The following is a 21,585-nucleotide window of genomic DNA, read 5'->3' on the forward strand; positions in this document are numbered from 1 at the left end:
ACAGTGCCACTTTAAACCTGGCTGTAATGGTGTTGAGTGAGGCAATAGTGCCACATTAGTTGAGAATATCCTAATCTTAAATAATAATTAAACAATCGATGTCAATAGAGAACGACATGCTGAATAAAACCCTTAAAAGCATCTCACTGGTACTAGAAATGTGCAAAACTACCCACCATTGTCATTGCTCCCCCTCTCCTCTCTCTCCAGAGTGCTGCTGGCCGAGGAGATGCTGGAGGCCGAGCAGTTGTCCTTCTCATTCACTTCCTCATTCTGGCGTTCTTTGTCGCTTAGGATGCCGCTATCCTCCTCTGCCTCCGCCTCTGCCTCCTCTTTCTCCTTCTCCTTCTCCGGTTCCTGCTCAAACTCTTCGCCTTCCTCCTCCTTTTCTGTTGCTGCTTCCTCCTGTACTTCCTCCTCTTTCTGTTCTTCCTCCTCTTCAGCAGTGGCTTCTTTTTCCTCTGGTTCTACACTGGCACTGGAGTCATCAGCCTCTGCTGTCAAAAAACATCTTTCTTTATTTTTTGAATTGCCCATTTACTATGTGCAGTGAAATACAGTCTGAAGCATGTGACATGGCCGTCTTTGATTTCTTCACATGGGACGCCTCTGTACCAACACACATCCACACACACACACACACACACACACTAATAAGAAAAACTAAAACACACACCCATACTAAAGTAAACAATATGGCAGGTACAGAAAGCCAGGTTGTTGTAGGACCAGGATATGGACAGGAAATGAAGAATTAAGTTCCTGTTTGTGTCAAAACACACACAAACACGTAACTCCACAGTACAGTCCATGCAGTGATGCACGCAGGGTTAGAATAACACGACACTGTGAAGCCTCATACACTCACCTAAGTGAGCTACAGTACCTCAGCTCATGGCCGTGCATGCGCTCAGCTCCCAAAACAAGGCTTTTTTTCTTATACAAGATGTTTTGGAATTACAATTTCAAAAAGGTCTTTCAAAAACCCATTTGACCCTTTCACCCGTATCCTCGCTCTGTGTGTTATTTTATTTCCCCCCCCTCCTGATGGCGTCCCCTCCTCTCCCTCAGTATTTTACACAATCTGTCTCGCCCCTTCTTTTGCTCACGCCTGCATGCTAATTTAAATGGCAGGCTGCAAACTGAAACAATTTAAGGTTAAGAATGATTGCTTTGGGGCACACCTTTGGGACTTAAAGTGCCGACCTTCTGGTTTTAATTATAAGTATTAACCAGCAGATTAAAAGTCAAATAAATGCTCTTACGTCTTCAACACACACAAACTTAAAGTCAAACCTCCCCTTTTTGATGCTATTTTTGTCATGTCATGTCATCTTTCAGCAATAGCCATTCAACGTATTTACATTTCATAAAGATCTACATAGTCATCGTTAGCGGTGGAATCCATCATCCTCACGCTGGATTCAGATTGCCTGCCTTCGCGCAGGAAGCGATGCGTGTATGTAATCCATCGTTACAGCAGTTTTATCTCATTGTTATTAGCGCTGACAGATACATTTCTTTTGACTGCAATAACAGATACAACAGAGTAAACTACAACTCTTCAGCAAGGTAACCAACTCTCTTTACTGTGCCCTGCTGTTGTCTGCTGCTGTTTTATTAAACTACTATTAACTGTTCGAAGTGTATATTAGTTTGTGGTTGCAATTATTGTAACAGTACCAGCAGGAGAAACAATCACAAACCTAGGAACCGTAGTTATATTGAATGCTATGGTATATTTTAACACAAAACTTAAAAGGTAGCATTTGGCTACAGAATCTAAAAAAACAGAAGAGATGTTCAATTTTACAGTAGTTTTTAGTTGACTGCCAGTCTTACCATCTAAGCAGTTTTGACTTAATAACTCATATCCCCACAGAGACACCATGTTCTTAGCCACTACAGTGCGTAGTGCGTTGACATATGACAGCTACTCCATCAAACGGTATTCTCAGATGACCTACCAGTCTCAGAGGGTGTGTAGGGGGTGGCGGGGGTCTCGGCTTCGAGGTCAGCCTCTGCGTCCTCCTGGGAGGCGAAGGAGGATGGGGTGCTGCTGCGCGATGACGAGGGCCAGGCCTCCGCCGGTTCAAAGGTGAGGTTGAGGTCAGGGCGAGTCCTCGATACCCGTACGTGCTCCCTCTCGTACTCCTCCGACGCCAGACGCTCTACGTTCTTATACCTGAGGGAGAAGGAGCGAGAGGGAGGATCAGAGGAGGCAAAAATAGAGTTTGAGACAACGCACCTTCTGTCTTGCCTTTCTCAGCAGTGCTGCACTGTGTTGGCCATATATATTGCCATACACTAAACTAGTAACCACTCTGACTGTTTCCTTGAATTCATCACAAACTTCTAGCTTCTATGGTTACCTTAACAACAACTCTATAAGCCCACCTCAGTCCTCTAACTCGCCCCATTTATCGCCAACAAAGCATTCAACGCGTTCATCACTCATTTCCTGCAGTCAAGAGTTTCACCATCCTGCTCTCCTCTCCTCCCCTATCCAGCTAAACGCTCGGCTATCACCAGCAGTCCAAATGTGCAACCGGAGGGAGTTTGGAGAAGAAGAGGCAGCTTTAGGTAGGAGGGTGGAGAGGAAAGGAGAACGACAGGAGAGAAGAATGGGAGAGATGGGGATAAGTTAATGTTGGCCGCTGAAAGGCCAAACATCAGAAGTGAATCAGAGTAAACCTGTTCAAGATGTGCCTCGATCAGCTCTCCTCCCTTGTCTTTTTCCTCTCCCGTCCTTTCCTCTCTCTTTCCTCCCCCTACCAAACTTTACCACTCAACCTGCCAGCCAGAACAAAGATTTAGGGCACTGAGTCGACCCTTTCTCTCTCTCCCTCTCTTTCTCTAACCCCTCCTCTTTCCCACCATACCATGAATGTGTAGAGCTTCTGTTCAGAGTTCATTAGCATCAGGCCACTTCAGAGGAAACTGGATACCAATGTGTGTGTGAGTGTGTGAGTGTTTGTGTGTATGTGCATGTGATTAAGAGTTAAGTAGAGCGAGTGAGTGTGTTGTGAGCGTGGACCAAAAACCTTCAATATACTAATATGTCTTTACAAACTTAAAAATAAAAAGAGTTGAGTTTGCGAAACACTCTAATATAACAGATCACTTAAAAAATGTATGTCCATAAATTACTCTTTAATAAGCTGTTTGTATGTGTCTGCTGAGATGTGCACTTACAAACCTGGTGACACCCAGTCATGAGTGATACCGTGAATGACGATGCTATGACTGTCCTGAATTATGTTTATTTTATTTGATCATGAACCAAAGTTCCAGGGAGAAATCCAACTTCTGTTCAGTGGCAATATTTGCGACATGCTTCAGGAATCCAGTTTCAGTCCAGCTCGAGTGTGCACGCCATTGACAATCATCTTTGGACTGAGTTGTCTGTGATTAATTAAGGCCATCATATTTCATAGTCCTTTTTGTCCAGGTGTTACTGAGCTGTATCTTGTCAGACCGATTAGTCCCTCAGCGAAGTGACCCCCAAGGGGAAAAAACTCATGTGAGATAAGCGTGAAATACACCATAATACTTCAACCTCTCCGGGGGATACATGTCCCACGTGCTCACTCAGCAGCTCATCTCCCTCTCTGGCTTTCCGTCCACCTCTGTCTGGTGCTTGTTTCCTCCATCTGTTGTTGAATTAAACTGCTCTTTTACCCCGCCACCCTTTGCTTCTTTCCACTCTCACAATGTGTGTTATTATATCAATGGTGCTTTAAATTGAGGTTGAAAGAGGTTTGAGCCTATACAGGAAAAGCAACAGCACAGTACATAATATGGTGTAATTGTTTTCAGGTGAAAGAGGTTGGGGAGATAACACTTTGGCTGAATTGAGTACGTTCAGTCCTGAATCTGATCGTGACCTCACCCTCCTGAGTGAATCCCTTGTTTCCTGTGATTCCCATTTGCACACAAAGATATTTTATTTATTAGCCTCATGAAAATTATTTGTGTGTCTTTAAACGTTCATGCGCTTGAGTAAAACGCGTGTCTGCGTACGTGCACGTGCATTCGGTGCGAAAGCTCGACGAATCCTGGAATACGATTTTCTCACAGCGTGCAGCCAAAACAATCAGGCCCTTGGCAGAGCGCGGCAGTTAAATACAGCTCCTTAAAAACAGAAAACAGGCAGGCGGAGCAAAGAAAATCGGTTCAGTACACCCCCAATCTTTTTAACCTGAAAACAATTACACTATTACCAAGCTTCCCAAACCACCGGCTGAAACATATTCCCCGTGGGTTCAGCTGTTCTGTGAGTGTGTGTGATTTTGATTTAGTGCACACACTTACCTCTCCTCCCGCGCAAGCCTGGCCTCTTCCATTTTATCCACATAGCCGCGGCTGTGAGACACACACACAAACAGTACATTTTAAAACGTAATAATCGTACCTTCCACCACTGTGGTCCTCTTTAGACCTGCACGTGTGAAAATGACACGTGTGCACATCATAAACACAAGCAGTCAAGGTATTGGTACAACCCATAATTCCATATTATTTCTCATTTTTTGTATGGTCTTTTGAAAAATGTATCAAATCCAGATATGTTCATTTATCATTACGGTGTAATCAACTTTGTATACTTTAATGCAGTCATGCCTGTATTATTCTTTTCTTGATATGTAGTAATTGTATGAGAAATAGATGAAAGATTGATACCACTCTTATATTTGCTACAGCCAACAGGCTGTTTTTTAAATAAAGCCAGAAAACAGGGGGAACAGCTAGGCTGGCAATGTCCAACGGTAATGGTATATTTGCCCTCCCAGTGACAACAAGAGCTGAGAACCATCTCGCAACAAAAAAAAAACATATAAGTATAATAAAGAAGTATAATACAACATTTTTGGTTAAATCCTTTAAATTAATTACATTCTTATGTGATCTTTCAGTCTCTTATCTCTGTGTGGGGATCTTTCAAAAACCAAGCCAGCGATGCCTCACCTGTGCTTGTTCCTCTCCTCTCTCTCTATCCGCAGCAGTCTCTCCTCTCTCTCCCCGCGGCGGCGCTCTCGCTCGGCCGCCAGAGATTCCTGGTGTTGTCGGTAAGAGGAGGAGAGAAGACCTCCCAAAGCAGGCCTGAAGGAAAGGGCGAGAGAAGAATAAACGGTTTTGATTACACAACTGCACAGCAATGCTGTGATTCTCAAGAACCATTTGGGTTTTTTAAGCACTCCACTTCGCTGCGATAATAAACATGTCTTCCAAGAGCCTTGTGCGAAAGATTGAGGTCTGGGGTGACAAACTGTGGCACACTGTCCATTTTTAAATGAATGAATTAACTGGAATATGGCTTAAGCATATTTCTAATAAATTGCACTGTATGCACATTGCCCATCCTTATTAAAACACTCAATGTCGACTAAATTAGTGAAATTATCTCTGCATTAACCGCTTATATTACATTACTCTCACAATATTTCACCATTTCTGTGTATTTTAAGGATGTTTTAATGTATGTGTGCAGGCGTATGTTGGTGCTCTCCTTTCACCTGGAGCTGGTGGGCGTACTTGGAGAGCTGAGGGAGGAGTAGGACGTGAGACTTCCATTCCTGGGTGAGAGAAGGGGTGAGAAAGTGGCTGACAGTCAGTGACATCTTCAGTCACCCAGTTACACAACACCACATTGACCAAGGCTGCTGGCGAGAAACGAATGTGACACCTTGTTACATAACAGGAAGGCTGTTGGTGCAACACTAGAGTGGCATTGACTCATAACGGCTGTGTTGTTTCTGGAAGATTCCAGGCAAGGAGTCTCACCTCATTATCAGCCCGCTGTGAATCGGAGAATACCCTTTGCTAAAGCATATTTATGTTAACAAGTTATTTAGCCAGGCAAACATTAAAACTGTCCAGAGGTGAAATGGTGTAAATATGCACAATCATTGGACTGTGAGTCAGCATCTGAATATAGGATTACTTCATGTGGAAATACAGTCCTAATATAGCAAGAAAACAATCGTACGTAGTAATACAGTGAATGGAAATGGAGTTCCACTAAATAATCATACAAAGAAGAGAGGATATACAGTGCTACATAGATATATAGGTACTGTATTTGAAAAGAAGGGAAGAGCTGTGACACTGGGAAACAAAGCAGTGATTGCAAACAGGTGTGAACTATCCACGCATTGACAGAGCTAAGAAAGAGAAACGTGAAGGAACAATAGGTGATAATAAAAGAGTTGACAGGCTGAAGGTGTGAAGCAGTGCAGTCAAAGAAGTGAGAAGAACTGGTGAAAAGCGGAGGTGACGAAAAACAAACGTGGTGCAAAGAGATCCAAGCTGGTGCAAGGGTGAAAGCCAGAAAAAGAAGTGGAAATTGAAAAAGTACAAGTGGAACACCGAAGACCTGCAAAGAAAGCGTTCTGTGCTTCCTGAACTCATGGGAGACTGAGTTCTCCTGACCGTCTAACCTGGGAGACGTCGTTTTGGGTGACTCCTCGCTGGGTTTGGGCGGAGCCGGGGGCGACGGCTCCTCATCGAGGTCGTAGGAGAACAGGTGGAAGGGTGAGTGGGGCATGTAAGGCAGGTGTTCGGGGGTGGGACGGGAGCTGCCGCGTGATGGCGGGCTGACCTCCTTGGTAGCCGGTACAGTGACGATGGACCTCTTCCTGGCCAGCAGGCTGGCCAGAAAGGAGGGTTGTGCTGGGGGGCTGAGAGGGGAGGAGACTGGGGGAGAGAAGGTGGGAGTAGATGGGGAGTGGAGGGTGGGCGCTGGAGGTGGTTCAGTCCGATTCCTCCGCTCCTCCTCTTTTATATTCTCCTTTCTGGAAGTGATGGTGATGGACTGGACGGTTGTTCGGGGAACTATGGTTGGAAGGTGCCTGGCCGGGCTGGGAACAAAGGAATGGATTGAGAGGAATAAATGGACGAAACTGGGCAAATGAAAGAGAAGTAGTACCATGTGTAACCCACTGGAGCCTAAACCAAGTACATAAGCCACAAGGAGATCAAACCAACCGAAAACAGAGACAACTAAAGAGCTTCGTGGCTTCATATACAGACCGCCTATGTACTATAAGACCACAGGTCATTACTTCATTTACATGTTACCACCATGCCCTAAAATACCTGAGGGTGGTCAGTTTAGACACTGTATCAGCCCCCTCCTGCTCATCTGAATCAGACTCAGTCACTGGAGTCTCCTCTTCCTCCTCCTCCTCCTCCTCCTCCATCCCATCCTCACATTCTTCCTCTCTGTAGAGGCAGGGTGGGGAAGGATGAATGGATGGTTGGGTGGGAGGGGAGGATTGAGGGAGAGATGATGCGATACATAAGACAAGCATGCAAATGGAAATCACCACACTTTTGAAGAAATGAACAGACGGAAGGGAACAAAAGGAGGAAGGGAGAGACGGAGGGTTAGATGAGATTGATGTGTGGAAATAATATTAACAACTGCACAATCAAACCACAAAAACATGTATGACACTCAAAGACAACAGACAAGGACATGGACAAGGAATTAAGTGACAGAAAAAGGTTTAAGACAAAGAGAAAACACAGAAATGAAACAGGGGAAAGGGAGGGTGAATGTTTCACATTACACACTCCATGTCTCCAGGAAGGTAGTTTTACATGCACAAGTAGATGTTGACATGGAAAGGGAAAGGAATGCTGAGAGGAGAATAAGCCATGGCTGAAAAACTGACTTGAGATCAGCGTCACCCGACAGCATTGCCTCGTGAAACCAGACGAACCTTGTTGCAGCCGAGTCGGAGTGTGCTGCCAGGTGTTGTTCCACAAGACCAGAGCCATGTGTGTGCGACGAATGGGACGGCCAATACATGTTTTGTTTGTTTTTCTGACTTCCACACATTACTTCATTCAATCAACCATATGCAAGTGGGTTCACACACAACTATGTCGAATTTTACTTCCGTTTCAAGATACAAATGTGTGCTAGAATGCACACTCCTACACACAACCACCATTTTAATGCTAACGGGTGCGACGGACATAACCTGCTTCGGTCACGTTACAAACTGACAGGATAAAGAGACAAAGTGTTGAGGACATAAAGAGGAAAGATTTACCTGAGTTTAGCAGCTACAGCCGGCTTTAATTCCCCTTTTTGTGCATACATACACAGCACTGAAATAAGCCTGTGATGGTTTTAATAAAGTGTAAGCTTGTGTTAGAATCACAAACGCTGGAGGCTTGTGCAGCTTTTTTATCACTTTAAGTGGAGTACAAGTCTGCACCAGTATTTCCATCATGCAGAATAAAAAGCCCACTCAGAGTGCTCAATGGTGACACGAGACACACGAGTATGTTACAGCATGTAGGTGAGGAGCAGGGGTAGGAAACCATAGGCAGAAGGCCACAGAGGTCAGCAGCTGAACTTCTTTCTAAGAGACCTTTGAACTTACATGGATGGAAGGAAACCTGACAGCGCTCTGGAGCAGAAAATGTTGGTACAAGACAGTCAGTACTTCCCCGTTGGGCTCAGTTAACAAGTGCGTCTCAAAAGGGATAACAAAAGATTTGGCATCAATCATTCTTTTCTCCTGCTGAAAACCAACACCTTTATAACGCTTTTTATAATGTTCCTATAACTTGTTAATCCCGACACTCCTTCATCTTCCCAGTCTCTCACCTCTCGCTCGTGTCCTCAGCTCTCTGTCCATTGAAAGGCTGGAAGCCGGCTCTCTGTGGGGACGGGCTGCAGGGGGAGGCCTGACCGGATCGCCCAAGAGAGGCCCTGCGGCTCCGCCTTCTCTCTAGGCCACACTTTTTGTCACCGCCCCCAAGGCTGACTCGTCGGCGGTCCCGGCGTCCCATTGGTGGAGGCTGGCTGTCATCGTCGCCATCTTCATGCCGTAGGGTCATCTGGAGGAAAAGTAGATTGGGTGGGAGTTGTGACGGAGAACTGATGTATTGAGCAAATGTACTATAAATACTGTATGGAGTCCCATTCATTGAATGTGAGCAGCACTTACTAGCTGACATCTTAAACAAAACCCAAATATCAGCTGACAATATCTTCCTTGTGATCTTATGACTTTGTGTGTCTCAAACCTCATAGATGTTGAGCTGCTCAACCAAGTCCAGATCTGTGCCTTTCCGCCCCAGATGTCTTTGGGACACTGTGTCCATGCCTTGTTCCTCCAGACCATCGACCATGTCGTAAAATGAGTCCTGATCAGGCAGTGCTGCAAGTGTCTGCAAAGAGAAAAGGAGACGGATAAGTCATCAAGACGTAACTGAGGTTTGAAATGCTTTTAATAAACATTTAAGTGGCTAAATTCCCAGATAGTGCAATGTTGCATTTACAGTAATTTCATTATAGTTGGGGCAGAGAATCCCTGAAACAGCACAATTAAAGAGATGTTGGGGGAAACCCTAGGATATCTTTGATAACAAAATGAATTAAAAAACATTAAGGAAAGAAAAGACTAGAATGGCACATACAGTACGGGTACTTTTGCAAAACCTCAAGGTTGAGCCACTTGTTGAGGGGATTAGAAAACTGAAGATCCCATAGATGTCAATGCAATTTTACGTGTGTTTGAATCATAATGTTGACCAGTTGTATGTTGTATTTGTTGTTCAACAAAAGGTTGTTTTATATAAATGTCGAATAAGTATTTTGTGACCTTGTCTTGAGTTCAAGATACTAAATTAAGGTCGATCAGTTTGCCGTCATGCCCCTTCAGTCCTGGGTCAACCCAGTCATCGGATATTGCTTATACATAGTTGAAAGAATCACCTGGTATTGTTGGGCTAAATGTCATCTGTTAATAACCAACCTGTTTATAGCCAGCTGTTTGATCTATAGTCTGATGCTGATGTACTCTATGACTGTACTGAAGCTATCTATCCATCGGTAATAACTGCATCATTTAGTTATTTACCACACTGAAAGGGAATATTCAAGTATCTTATTTCCAGAATTTTCCCATTTCTCTTCTAATGTGACAGCTTTCCCCCAAAATACGGTGTGGCCTTTTGGATGACGAGATGCCGGTCTGGTCTGTAATACTGTTATATTTTCCTCTATCCAGTACACAATAATAAAAAAGTATATAAACATTCAGTATACAAACACTACAGACATGGGCACCTTATTAATGAGGGTCATGGCGTAGACCAGCAGCTCTGTGTCCACTCCGTCCTTCTCTTGCAAAATCTCCATAGTATTGGACCACGGCTTGCATCCTGGAAATCAGTCCATTACAGATAAAAGTCACTCCCGATGCAACCACACCTCCTTATATGCCAACCTGGGCCAGAAACTAAACAGTTAAATAACACTGAATAATGAGTGAGAACAAGCTCCTCTGCAGCTGGTGGCGTGTTGACTGATTTAATACCTCTCTTGGTGTCCACAGAGGTGATGGCTTCTATCAGCAGCGGGGAGTTGGACTCGGAGTACTCAACAAACACCAACAATAGCTTCAGAGTTGTTTTTACCACCAGACGGAACTAGAGAGGAGGAATACAAAGTTAGAAACACACAGATACAACACAAACAATGGATATATTATGGTGGCCATCATGTTGGAAACATATTTTTCTATTCTATTCGCATCATGATATATCTTTGAATCCTTGTTTATTATGGGCTTCTAGACAAGACAGTTTAAATTCACATGATATAGATTTAGCCATATGGGCAACAAGGAAATTCATATAGACCTTATTTATGTTTATATGTATATCTCTAAATAATGTTGTCTCAATGATGATAAGATGGCTTAATGATGTTACTCCAAGTTTTACAAGCTTAATATTAGATAACGATAGGGAGTCCTTTTGTTATAAATGTGCTACTATATGTCCATATTGAATAATATTCAAATTAAAGGCATTTTTATAAATTTTTTAAACAAAAAAAAAAAGAAACAATGCAATGTTGTGCTTCAGCCACTGTAATGAAAACTGATACTTTAAGTGCAACAGAGCACCTTCACACAGTTATGAAAATACCACAAGGCCAACAAAAGACACCACAAACAAGTCAGGACACACAGAATACATCGACAGCCTGCTTGAGTGGGTGTGTATGTGAGTGTGTGTACATTTAGGTTTTTTTTTGTTTTTTTTGTATGGATCGGCTATACCTTTGAGCCAACAAGAGTGTACAGCCACTGGATTGTCTCAGCATGCCCAATGACACCGTTCATCCCATCTACATACAGCATGATTTGCCCCAGAGCTGAGAAAGAGGGAGGAGAATGAAACAAAAAGTTAGAGGGAGAGGACAAATATAGAAAGACGACTCAACACTTGCTGTAAACAAACCAACCGAGCACACCAAATTGCAACTGTGTGCAGCACACAGGTCCATCTACAGTAGCTATATATATAACAGGGACTAAAAGTTTCCTCCCTTGGATCTTTATGATCTTTAAAACACAAAGAGCAGAAAATGGAAATGATTTGGAAAAGTAATTGTTTTCAAGCCTAAGTAGATCCAGCTCAACCTGCTTAAACATTAAAGGATAATAAAGTACAAATGTAATATATGTTCCTTAAATTACTTGAGAACTTGTTTGCTAAGACTTCTGGAAAATCCACACAAAACAGCTGACTGAGAAGGAAGTCTAATGAGATGCCGGCCTACTCAGAAACCTGGAGCCTGGTTAGAAAGTTGAGGTGGAGAGAAGAGAACTGGACACTTAACCAAAATATAAATTAGATTTTTCTGTGGTGGATGGATGCAACTTTAATAGGTAATTTGATATGGGATTTTGTATGTATGTGTATGTATTTGGACTCAAAGTCTTGTCTTTAGCAAACATGAACGTGTGGCATGACCGAAATACAATGGACATGATAAAATGTATTGAATATCTCCTCCGTGGGCTACTTTACTTATTAATGATAAATGTGATGCACATTGCACGTTGCCCAGCCAACATTATTCCACCAGGTAATGCTGGGCAATAAAAACAAGCGAGATACCAAGCAAGGTTTGAAAGAAGACAGACTGTTGGCTGACAGACCACGCAGGTGTCTTGTGTTACTGTTTTTTATCAAAGTACTTACAGTACAAATAGTTTGATATGATTTCAAGTTAAGAAAATGGAGAAGTCTCTGTAAATAATTATGATTCAAAACACAGATTGAAAAGACAAATCTTGAGACGTTATGACAGACAAAAAAAATTAAAATCAAGCAGAAAATAGAAATGGACACAACTTTTTTTTCAAGCCTCAGTGGTGTTGTTTTGCACTTTAATTTCATTGTTATTATTTTATATACAGGAGTTGAGATATGGTTTCCCCCTGACTGAATGAACTTTGAGTTTACTGTCAGCAGACTTTACAGTTCCACTCCCTCCTTTTATGACCAAGTTTCCTGCTGTTGATGGTAAGCCAACCTCTTACATGCACTTTATTTACATTTTCCATTCAACGTCACTAAAGCAATATTGTTAAGGTCTTTCAAGCTGGCAAAGTATTTGAAACAGGTTTCTGCCATAGCTAACATATTTTTCTTTGTTGTTCTAGTCAGCACATCAGCACAGATTATTTTAGATTCATAACGAGTCAAAATGAAAGTGAAAACAATTCTGTTATATAACGCTACGACCTACGTAGATAATAAAAAAGGTTTCTGAGAAGAAAGAGAGAGGTCAGCTCACACACATCGAGAACAAGAGACAGAAGAAACGAGTTTGATTTCATCCTCCTCAACCATGTATATGGACTCAAATTTGAAAGCTGAAGTTTTGTCTTCAGTTCTTGGACAAATCGTTAAACCCTATGACAAGAACTTATGCAAGACAAAAGACAATATTTTGAGTGTTGATGACTTTCATCTGCACAACCTCATCGGGCGACAACAGACTCGTGGGAAGCAATTTTTCATCGACGCGCAAACGTTTTTTGACTCCGTGTATGATTACGACTTCACTGATCTCTCTGACTCGGCTGAGTGTAAGAGAGGGGATGAGCTTTACCAGCGCCCAAAAGGTTGGTACCGCATGGCCTTAAAGGTCAAAGGTAGATATCCAGATGGAGACGCCTGGTTGGGCACAAAAGGATGGAGGAGTCACTCTGTACCTGGGGAATGGCCTGTTTCCTACCACGGAACAAGCTTAGATGGAGTCAAAGGCATCATCAGGAGCAACTACACAGCCGGACACAGAGCCTTGTATGGCAGAGGAATCTACTCAACGCCAGACATACATGTTGCTGAGAAAGAAGACTATGCCAAGACTTTCACATCGGAGACGACTGGGAAGAGTTACAAAGTGATCCTGCAAAATCGAATCAATCCTAAGAAGAGAGAGATTTGCCAAAGATCTGATTACTGGCTCATTCCTGTTCCCAAAGGAGCTTCTACTGCGAAGGAGAAACAGATAGTGGAGAGCTCCATTCGACCTTACGGCATCCTGATTAAGGAAATAAATGACAAGGAAAGCAATGACAATGAGGCTGGTTTACTCGGTAGTATTTTTTATTCATTGTATTCCACAGTTCTATCACTGTTTGGGTATTAGCCAGGGCAAGTGTCTAATCTTTTCATTTCTATCCATTGTATAAACCAATTAACAAAAATGTTGTGTCCAAAATTGTCGGGATGGAAGATCAACAACACAAACACATTACGAGTTTGTTGTTATATCACCTGAGAGACTGCTGCAGTGATGTGGGCAGGGCTGATGGGAAAAACCTGTCAATGAACCGCGCACACACACAGTGCCGAGGAAAAGACCGAGTTGTTGATGGGAATTCATTTCATGAATGACAACGGAAGATGTTTTGTTTCCTAACTTTTACTTAAACACTTTTCTTACTGTTATAGGGAAACACTGATGTGAAAAGTTTTTCGGTGCTTTGAGAAATATCAGCTATGATTAGAAAATATAAGCAGAATCGTGTGGTTAAGACTCTTAAAGAAAATCAATGTCTGATGATTTATTGTATCAAAGCATCTGATGATGTTAACACTACAAAGACTTATTTTTCAATTCTGTTTCCTTGTTATACCTGAAAACATGTTTGTTAATTGTTCATTTGTTACTCGATATAAATAAAGAGTTGTTAATTATCTTCCCTTCAGTGTTTTATTGGTGCTGGGTTGTTCGGGGATTTCCTACAGAGACTCTTGAAACCTAAAGTTTAGCCATCGGTTGTGTAGCTCTGTTACCAGACAAAACAAAAAACACCACAGTCCTTATAATACAAATGGTTTGGTACGATCTGAAGAGAAGAATTGAGAACTCTCTGTAATGAATAATGATTCAAAACTAAGATTGAGAGGGCACATCTTGATACCTTATGACAGACAAAAAGCAGGAAATAGAAATTATATGGATGCAGGTTTTTTTCAAGCCTCAGCGGTGTTGTTTTCCACTGTATTTGCAATGTTAGTTTATATGCAGTAGTTGAGGTGTGGTTTCTCTCTCACTGAATGAGCTTGGAGCCCAGTATCGATGAAAGCAGAAGTTGCAGCTTCACGCCCTCCTTGACATACAGCCAAGACTCCTGCTATGATGTTAAGCCAACCTTTGAGATATAGCACTCGTATAATGACCATTTACATGTTCCACTTCAAAGTCAGTAGAACAAGATTTTTGAAATACTTTCAAAGACGGGAATGTAAAACAGGTTTCTGTCGTAGCTGTCCTCTGTTGCACTGTTGAAAACAAGTTTCTGTGAAGAGAGAGAGCTCACACACATCGTGAACAAGAGGAGATGATACAGGCGATGATGAAGCTGTTTAGGTAGAGTCAGAGCAAGGTGTCTCATTGTCGGTTGCTCGTGGGGCCTTTTCAGAGCTTTATTCCAGGGTTATGTCTCCCCTTGTCTGCTACCATACTGTCTTAACGATGTAGAATTTTAATTATCTTTTAATCCATTTTATAAACCGATTAACAAAGCTATGTCCAAAATAGTTGGGATGGAAGATCAAAAACACGAGCACATAATATAAGGAGTATGTTTCTACAATATAGCTTTATTGCATACATTATTGCATACATAAAGGCCTGAAAACCTTTTTTGTCAATCAGCTTCTTACTACGAATGATACGGGTCCTACATGAATTTTGTTAAATATACAACTTTCTTGTTTTTGTTCACAGAGGAGATTGCTCTAGTTGTGTTGGGTCCGTGCTCTTGTCACTGTTTGAAGTTCTTGAAAGAGTGTTAGTCTCTTCATGAATAATAATTAAGATGTTTTGTTTCCTTACTTTTACTTGAATTTCTTTCCTACTGTGATAGAGAAATACTCATTTCAAAGCAGCTTTTTTTTGGTGCTTTGAGAACTACCAGCTTTGATTAGAACATATCAACAGACTCTGATGATTTATTGCATCAAAACATCTGATGATTTTAACATTGCAATAACATCTTTTTCAGTGAACTTTACTAAATCCAGTTTCCTGGTTACACTGAAAACATGTTTGTTAAATGTTCATTTGTTACTCTTTGTAAATAAAGACTTGTTAATGATTTTCCCTTCCGTTTTTTATTGGTGCTGGGGTGTTAGGGGATTTCTGCAGGAACTCCTGCAGAATTGATACTGAAAGTTTAACCAGCGGTTGTGAAACTCTGCCAACTGACAAAACTAAAATGAAAATAAAAACCCCTAAAAACATGTTTCTGTGAAGAGAGAGAGCTCAGCTCACACACATTGTGAACAAGAGAAGAAGAGAGAAACATTGTTCTCATCCTCCTCAACCATGTATATGGACTCGGATTTGAAGGTTGAAGTTATATCTTTGCTTTTTGGACAAAATGTAACACCCTTTGACAGGAAAAGATGCCAGACGACAGGAAACATTTTGTCTGTTGACGACTTTCATCTCCACAACCTCATCGGGAAACAACAGGCTTGTGCTGAAGATGTTTTCATTAATGCAGAAAAGTTTTTTGACTCTGCGTATGACTGGGACTTCACTGGTCTCTCTGACTCGGATGGGTTCATGAGAGGGGATGAGCGTTACCAGCGCCCAAAAGGTTGGTACCGCATGGCCTTAAAGGTCAAAGGTAGATATCCAGATGGAGACGCCTGGTTGGGCACAGACGGATGGAGGAGTCACTCTGTACCTGGAGAATGGCCTGTTTCCTACCACGGAACAAGCTTAGATGGAGTCAAAGGCATCATCAGGAGCAACTACACAGCCGGACACAGAGCCTTGTATGGCAGAGGAATCTACTCAACGCCAGACATACATGTTGCTGAGAAAGATTATGCCAAGACTTTCACATCGGAGACGACTGGGAAGAGTTACAAAGTGATCCTGCAAAATCGAATCAATCCTGAGAAGAGAGAGATTTGCCAACGATCTGATTACTGGCTCGTTCCTGTTCCCAAAGGAGCTCCTGCGGAGGAGGAGAAACAGATAGTGGAGAGCTCCATTCGACCTTACGGCATCCTGATTAAGGAAATAAATGACCCCTGTGGGTCAAGCCCCACTTCCCTGTCCAAGCCAACTGAAGCACCGCAAACCGGGCCTCCAATACAGCATAGGTTGCCCCTTGACCTCGGCCCTCAGTTACCATCCATTTGCCCGCTCTTCCCTCCTGCAACCCTCATTGTTGGTGACTCCGTGATTAGAGGCGTTCGCTTTTTCAATGCGGACACTCGCAGCTTTCCCGGTTCGACTGTTCCTGACATTCTGGCGGACCTCCAATCACTTCTGCCAAGGCTCCCCTCTTCAGTAAAGAGACTCATCGTGCACGTTGGAACTAATGACACAGCCAGAGAACACTCTGAACTGACAAAAAAAGACTTTAACCATCTTCTAGAGTTACTTAAAAAATCAGGAAAGGAAGTGTTTTTATCTGGCCCCATTCCGACTCTCAACCGCGGGTCCATTCGTTTTAGCAGGATCCGCACACTCAACATCTGGCTGCAGTCCGCTTGCAGGGCTCACAATGTTGGTTTTATTGACAACTTTAACTTGTTTTGGAATCGTCGCAGCCTCTACGCAAGAGACGGATTACACCCGAACAAAGCTGGCGCTAAAGTGCTAACAGACAATATTCAGTACACTGTTCACTCCAATCCACATGACTGACTGTTTACACCTGACACACGCGATCCTGGATCCCCTGTCCTCTGGCACTCTGTCACTCTTCCTCTACGTTCATTCATCAGCCGCATGACCCCGGCAGCTCCCCCTATGGGCTCAGCGATCCGCCATCTGCAGCAGCTTAGTTTCCCATACAGACGGTTACATCAGTGAGGCCACCACCCACGGTCCCTTCGCCACCACGGCGGAGCGAACTTTTCCAACCTCCGTTCATTCAGCCGTGCCTCCAAATCGGCTCGGAACTGCTTGAAGATTAGAATGGCCTTAGCTAATGTCAGTTCACTGACCAACAAGACTTTCATTTTAAAGAACTTTTTTGACTCCCACGAGATGGATGTTCTGTGTCTGACAGAAACCTGGCTTGAAGATGAACCCAGTGCCTTCTCAGAGCTTGTCCCCACTGACTGTGGATACAGTAACTCTCCCAGGCTGACTGGTAGAGGTGGTGGGCTTGCCACAGTCTTTAAGAGCAGTCTCTGTTGCCGCCAGGTTAAAATGGATCCATTCTCCAGCTTTGAGCTTCAACTCTTTGAGTTTTCACAGTCCACCAGAACTTTATGCGCACTTGTCTATCGGCCTCCTAAACCCAATGGTGTTTTTATCCGGGAGTTCTCTGAATTTTTAGCTGAAATCGTTCCAAAGTATGATAGTATTTTAATTTTTGGTGATTTTAATATTCATGTGCGCTGCTCCTTTAAGCCAACGGTGAATGACTTTTTAAACCTGATTGACTCTTTTAATCTTGAGCAGCTAGTGTCTGGTCCCACTCATGAACACGGTCATACATTGGACCTGGTTTTATCTGTTGGTATTTCTGTAAGCATCAGTGAAATTTGTGAAGCAACGTTCTCGGACCACAAGCCTGTCATCTTTGAAGCTGTTACTGCTGGCTCCGCCCCCCCCCCCCCAACCCTGTTCGCTGCTCTCGTTTTATAAATATACAATCATTTTCTTCTATTTTTTCACAGAGGAGATTGCTCTAGTTGTGTTGGGTCCGTCCTCTTGTCACTGTTTGAAGTTCTTGAAAGAGTGTTAGTCTCTTCATGAATAATAATTAAGATGTTTTGTTTCCTTACTTTTACTTGAATTTTTTTCCTACTGTGATAGAGAAATACTCATTTCAAAGCAGGTTTCTTTTGGTGCTTTGAGAACTACCAGCTTTGATTAGAAAATATCTGCAGACTGATGATTTATTGTATCAAAATATCTGATGATTTTAACATTGCAATAACATCTTTTTTCACTGAAAACACATTTGTTAAATGTTCATTTGTTACTCTTTGTAATCAAAAGTTGGTCATGATGTTCCCTTCTGTTTTTTATTGGTAATGGAGTGTTAGGGGATTTCCACAGGAACTTCTTCAGAATTGAAACTGAAAGTTTAACCTGTGGTTGTGCAACTCAGCAAAAAAACCACCTCTGTTGCTCTGTTGAAAACAAGTTTCTGCAAAGAGAGAGAGAGCTCAGCTCACACACATCGTGAACAAGAGAAGAAGAGAGACACACTTTGTTTTCATCCTCCTCAACCATGTATATGGACTCGGATTTGAAGGTTGAAGTTATATCTTCGCTTTTTGGACAAAATCTAACACCTTTTGACAGGAAAAGATGCCAGACGACTGCAAACATTTTGTCTGTTGACGACTTTCATTTCCACAACCTCATCGGGAAACAACAGGCTTATGCTGAAGATGTTTTCATTAATGCAGAAAAGTTTTTTGACTCTGCGTATGACTGCGACTTCACTAATCTCTCTGACACGGATGGGTTCATGAGAGGGGATGAGCGTTACCAGCGCCCGAAAGGTTGGTACCGCATGGCCTTAAAGGTCAAAGGTAGATATCCAGATGGAGACGCCTGGTTGGGCACAGACGGATGGAGGAGTCACTCTGTACCTGGGGAATGGCCTGTTTCCTACCACGGAACAAGCTTAGATGGAGTCAAAGGCATCATCGGGAGCAACTACACAGCCGGACGCAGAGCCTTGTATGGCAGAGGAATCTACTCAACTCCAGACATACATGTTGCTGAGAGAGAAGACTATGCCAAGACTTTCACATCGGAGACGACTGGGAAGAGTTACAAAGTGATCCTGCAAAATCGAATCAATCCTGAGAAGAGAGAGATTTGCCAACGATCTGATTACTGGCTCATTCCTGTTCCCAAAGGAGCTTCTGCTGCGGAGGAGAAACAGATAGTGGAGAGCTCCATTCGACCTTACGGCATCCTGATTAAGGACGATGATGAAAGCAATGATGATGAAAGCAGGTATGACTATCGAGGAGATGAAGATAGAGGGGATGAAGACACAGGGGATGAAGACACAGGTGATGATGATAGAGGTGATGAAGATACAGGCGATGATGATAGAGGTGATGAAGATACAGGTGATGATGACAGCATGTGCATTATCTTGTAATCGATTATATAAACCGATTAACAAAGCTATGTCCAAAATAGTTGGGATGGAATATCAAAAACACGAGCACATAACATGTTTCTACATTATGACTTTTTTTGTCAATCACTTTCTTACTATGAATGATACGGGTCCTACATGAATTGTAGTTAGTTATTAGTTAATAGTTACATTTACAATCATGTTTGATCACAGAGGAGATTGTTCTTGAAAGAGTGTTAGTGTCTTCATGAATAATAATTCACGATGTGTTGTGTTTTTGGTGCTTTGAGAACTACCAGCTTTGATTAGAACATATCTGCAGACTGATGATTTATTGTATCAAAACATCTGATGATTTTAACATTGCAATAACATCTTTTTACACTGAAAACATGTTTGTTGATTGTTCATTTGTTACTCTATGTAAATAAAGAGTTGTGACTTATTTTCCTTTCAGTTTTTTATTGGTGCTGGGGTGTTCGGGGATTTCTACAGAATTGAAACTGAAAGTTTAACCAGCGGTTGTGCAACTCTGCCAACTGACAAAACAAAAAACACCACAGTCCTTATAATACAAATGGTTTGATACGATCTGAAGTGAAGAATTGAGAAATCTCTGTAAAGAATAATGATTCAAAACACAGATTGAGAAGGCAAATCTTGATACCTTATAGACGAAAAGCAGAAAATATAAATGATATGGATGCAGTTTTTTCAGTTTTTCACTGTATTTTCTATTATAGAAAGAGGCATGTTGTTAGTTTTATATGTACAATTGTTGCGATATGGTTTTCCTCTCACAGAATGAGCTTTGAGATCAGTATTTATAAAAGACGCCTTTGCAGCTTTTCAAAGTTTCCTGGTTTTGATCACAAGCCTTAAAGCACTTATATAATACTTTCCACTAAATTTACTAAAGCAACGTTTGTGAAAGTCTTTCAAACAGAGAAGACTATAAAAAGAGGTTTCTGCTCTATGCAAATGAGATCTAACACTGTATCTGAATATGATCATTAGTGAGTGGGAGAAACTATACCTCTTAATATGTAGTTCTGGTAGTTCTGGTCAGCTTCTGCTCCGACCTTGATGAGACACGTCAGACCTTCAGCCATCACAAACTCATGGACCAGATCTTTGTCATCCTGAAGTTAAACAGAGGAAGCGGGCATAGAATGAGTTAATACAAAAAAACACTAACTGTGCATAGAACCACACATAATCCCTCTTACAAATCATAAGTTTACTCATGTATTCAAGTTACATTCTCTTTTGTTACCACACGATGTCAGTAATGTGCAGGATTTGGATTTACGTTGACAGTAAATAAACTTTCAATCCCCCACATGTTCAGGCCAGCTGACACACTCTACATGTCAACAGCCACGTGTTTTGCAATTCGTTGCTTTTGCGATATCATGTCTCATAACAAAGACTAAATTAAAAGGATGATGAAAGCACTTCCAGGAAGCTGTCTGACCAGACTCAAAGAATGCTGCCCTCAGGTTGCTATCAACTTTGTGACGCATCATTTCATTCAAAGGCTTTAGGGGAAAATTAAGAACCAGGAAGAAAGACATGTCAGTGGTTGCACAAAGCTTCATGCAGCAGCAGTGGATTGACGAGAAGATGTAAAGGACGTTTTCATTCGTTACTCACTTGCAATTTTTCTTGTGCCATTAAAGTGTGTGCAAATTGTATTCATGATACTTACAATAGCACTCAACTGCTGCAGTAATTCAAAGATCTCACATTGCTGTTTTGTTTCACACACAAATGTATTAAATAATGCAGCATGGTTAGTGACCCTAAGCTGCAAACCATGACGCTTTACGTACCACTCTAGCGTCAGTTTTGGACATATCAGCGGCGGTGTGTCACTGTACTGACAAGTACAGTGACACACCGCCGCTGACATGCATTCACGTTTAGGAAAAGAGCATCGCGACGACTCACGTGACCTGCTTGTGACTAACGAGTCACCTGGCTAGCGACTCACATATGTCCGTGACTAACAACACTAATGACTCACACGACGAATGACTAACGGGACAAGATGTCAACTTTACTTTGTTTCGCACGGGAAACTACAGTCCCTGCTTGGTTTATGTACGTTGCTCTGCCGCAGGTGGGTGCGTCGCATACACACGCTTCGTTATTTGAT

The 21,585-nt window shown here is 42.3% G+C and overlaps 1 protein-coding gene across 3 annotated transcripts in view; it reads right to left on the reverse strand.

Annotated features, from left to right (window-relative positions):
* fhod3a (formin homology 2 domain containing 3a) overlaps window positions 1–21,585 on the reverse strand; it is a 58,224-nt gene that overhangs the window by 9,558 nt on the left and 27,081 nt on the right. For 2 of the 3 annotated variants that reach the window (XM_079176031.1, XM_079176029.1), the window contains exons 5-15: window positions 20,461–20,566; window positions 11,094–11,188; window positions 10,344–10,455; window positions 10,094–10,188; window positions 9,049–9,192; window positions 8,627–8,859; window positions 5,517–5,576; window positions 4,969–5,103; window positions 4,315–4,365; window positions 1,968–2,185; window positions 177–497 (exon numbers count right to left, since the gene is read on the reverse strand). In XM_079176031.1, coding sequence (XP_079032157.1) covers window positions 177–497; window positions 1,968–2,185; window positions 4,315–4,365; window positions 4,969–5,103; window positions 5,517–5,576; window positions 8,627–8,859; window positions 9,049–9,192; window positions 10,094–10,188; window positions 10,344–10,455; window positions 11,094–11,188; window positions 20,461–20,566 — 1,570 coding nt within the window. The remainder of the gene's footprint in view (window positions 1–176; window positions 498–1,967; window positions 2,186–4,314; window positions 4,366–4,968; window positions 5,104–5,516; window positions 5,577–8,626; window positions 8,860–9,048; window positions 9,193–10,093; window positions 10,189–10,343; window positions 10,456–11,093; window positions 11,189–20,460; window positions 20,567–21,585) is intronic. The other variant, XM_079176030.1, reaches the window with a different exon arrangement.

The sequence above is a fragment of the Pholis gunnellus genome, assembly GCF_910591455.1.
Source record: "Pholis gunnellus genome assembly, chromosome: 16".
Lineage (NCBI taxonomy): Eukaryota > Metazoa > Chordata > Actinopteri > Perciformes > Pholidae > Pholis > Pholis gunnellus.